At 50.8% G+C, this 1,326-nt stretch overlaps 1 protein-coding gene across 1 annotated transcript in view; it reads left to right on the top strand.

Moving 5' to 3' along the window:
- The window catches only part of LOC119596891 (ribosome-binding protein 1-like), a gene marked incomplete in the record, with an annotated part of 11,903 nt that extends 10,965 nt beyond the window's left edge, over nucleotides 1–938 (top strand). The window contains 1 exon segment of the mRNA XM_037946249.1: nucleotides 1–938. Coding sequence (XP_037802177.1) covers nucleotides 1–727 — 727 coding nt within the window.
- Nucleotides 939–1,326: the final 388 nt, after the last annotated feature.

Here is a 1,326-nt window from a genome sequence, read left to right as displayed (position 1 = left end):
GAGGGGCGAGCCTCTGCAAGCAGCTGGTAGGGACAGGCCTCGGGGAGAAGCAACAAGCAGTGACGAGTCTCTGCAAGCATCAGGGTGGAATGAGGCCGTGCGATCAGCAGGCAGGAGGGGCGAATCTCTGCAAGGAGCTGGAGAAGCAACAAACAGTGACGAGTCTCTGCAAGCTACAGGGTGGAATGAGTCTCTGCGAGCAACAGGCAGGAAGGGTGATCCTCTACAAAGCAGTGACGAGTCTCTACAAGCAGCAGGCAGGTGGTACAAGTCTCCACTGGCACCTAGCAGAGACAGGATTCGGGGAGAAGCAACAGGTCGTAATGAGTCTGTGCGAGCAACAGGCAGGAGGGATGAGTCTGTGCAAGCAACAGGCAAGAGGGGCGAGTATGTGCAAGCAGCAGACAGGAGGGATGAGTCTGTGCAAGCAACAGGCAAGAGGGGGGAGTTCGTGCAAGCAGCAGGCATGAGGGATGAGTCTGTGCAAGCAGTAGGCAGGAGGAATGAGTCTGTGCAAGGAGAAGGCAGGAGGAATGAGTCTATGCGAGCAACAGGCAGGAGGAATGAGTCTGTGCAAGCAGCAGGCAGGAGGGATGAGTCTGTGCAAGCAGCAGGCAGGAGGGAAGAGTCTGTACAAGCAGCAGGCAGGAGGGACGAGTCAAGAAAAAAGGGTTTCTTTGAGCGAAATAGCACAGACTGTACAATTTCAGTATGCACAGATTTTTAGTTACATTTTGAGACAACTGAGGTTGAAGTCTACGCGAGGTTACCCTGTCAAGCAGACGTAATTCCAACCACCTGTTTCAGTTGGCTTTACTTAGTGAAGAGGATCATTCATTCTCTCTCTCTCGCTCTCCCTCTCTCTCTCTCTAATTATCTATCTATCTATGTCTATCTATATCTCTATCTCACTCACTTACTCACTCACTCATTCACTCACTCACTCACTCACTCACTCACTCACTCACTCACTCACTCACTCACTCACTCACACACACACACACACACACACACACACATACACACACACACACACACACACACACACACACACACACACACACACACACACACACACACACATTCACTCACTCACTCATTCTCTCTCTCTCTCTCTCTCTCTCTCTCTCTCTCTCTCTCTCTCTCTCTCTCTCTCTCTCTCTCTCTCTCTCTCTCTCTCTCTCTCTCTCTCTCTCTCTCTCTCTCCTCTCTCTCTCTCTCTCTCTCTCTCTCTCTCTCTCTCTCTCTCTCTCTCTCTCTCTCTCTCTCTCTCTCTCTCTCTCTCTCAACTTTTAAAGTTGTTTCTTTTCTCAGTCTCCCTCAGTG

The sequence above is a fragment of the Penaeus monodon genome, chromosome 38 (genome assembly GCF_015228065.2).
Source record: "Penaeus monodon isolate SGIC_2016 chromosome 38, NSTDA_Pmon_1, whole genome shotgun sequence".
Classification (NCBI taxonomy): Eukaryota; Metazoa; Arthropoda; class Malacostraca; order Decapoda; family Penaeidae; genus Penaeus; species Penaeus monodon.
Note: the sequence above shows the minus strand (reverse complement) of the source record. Positions and strands in the feature narration are given on the sequence as shown.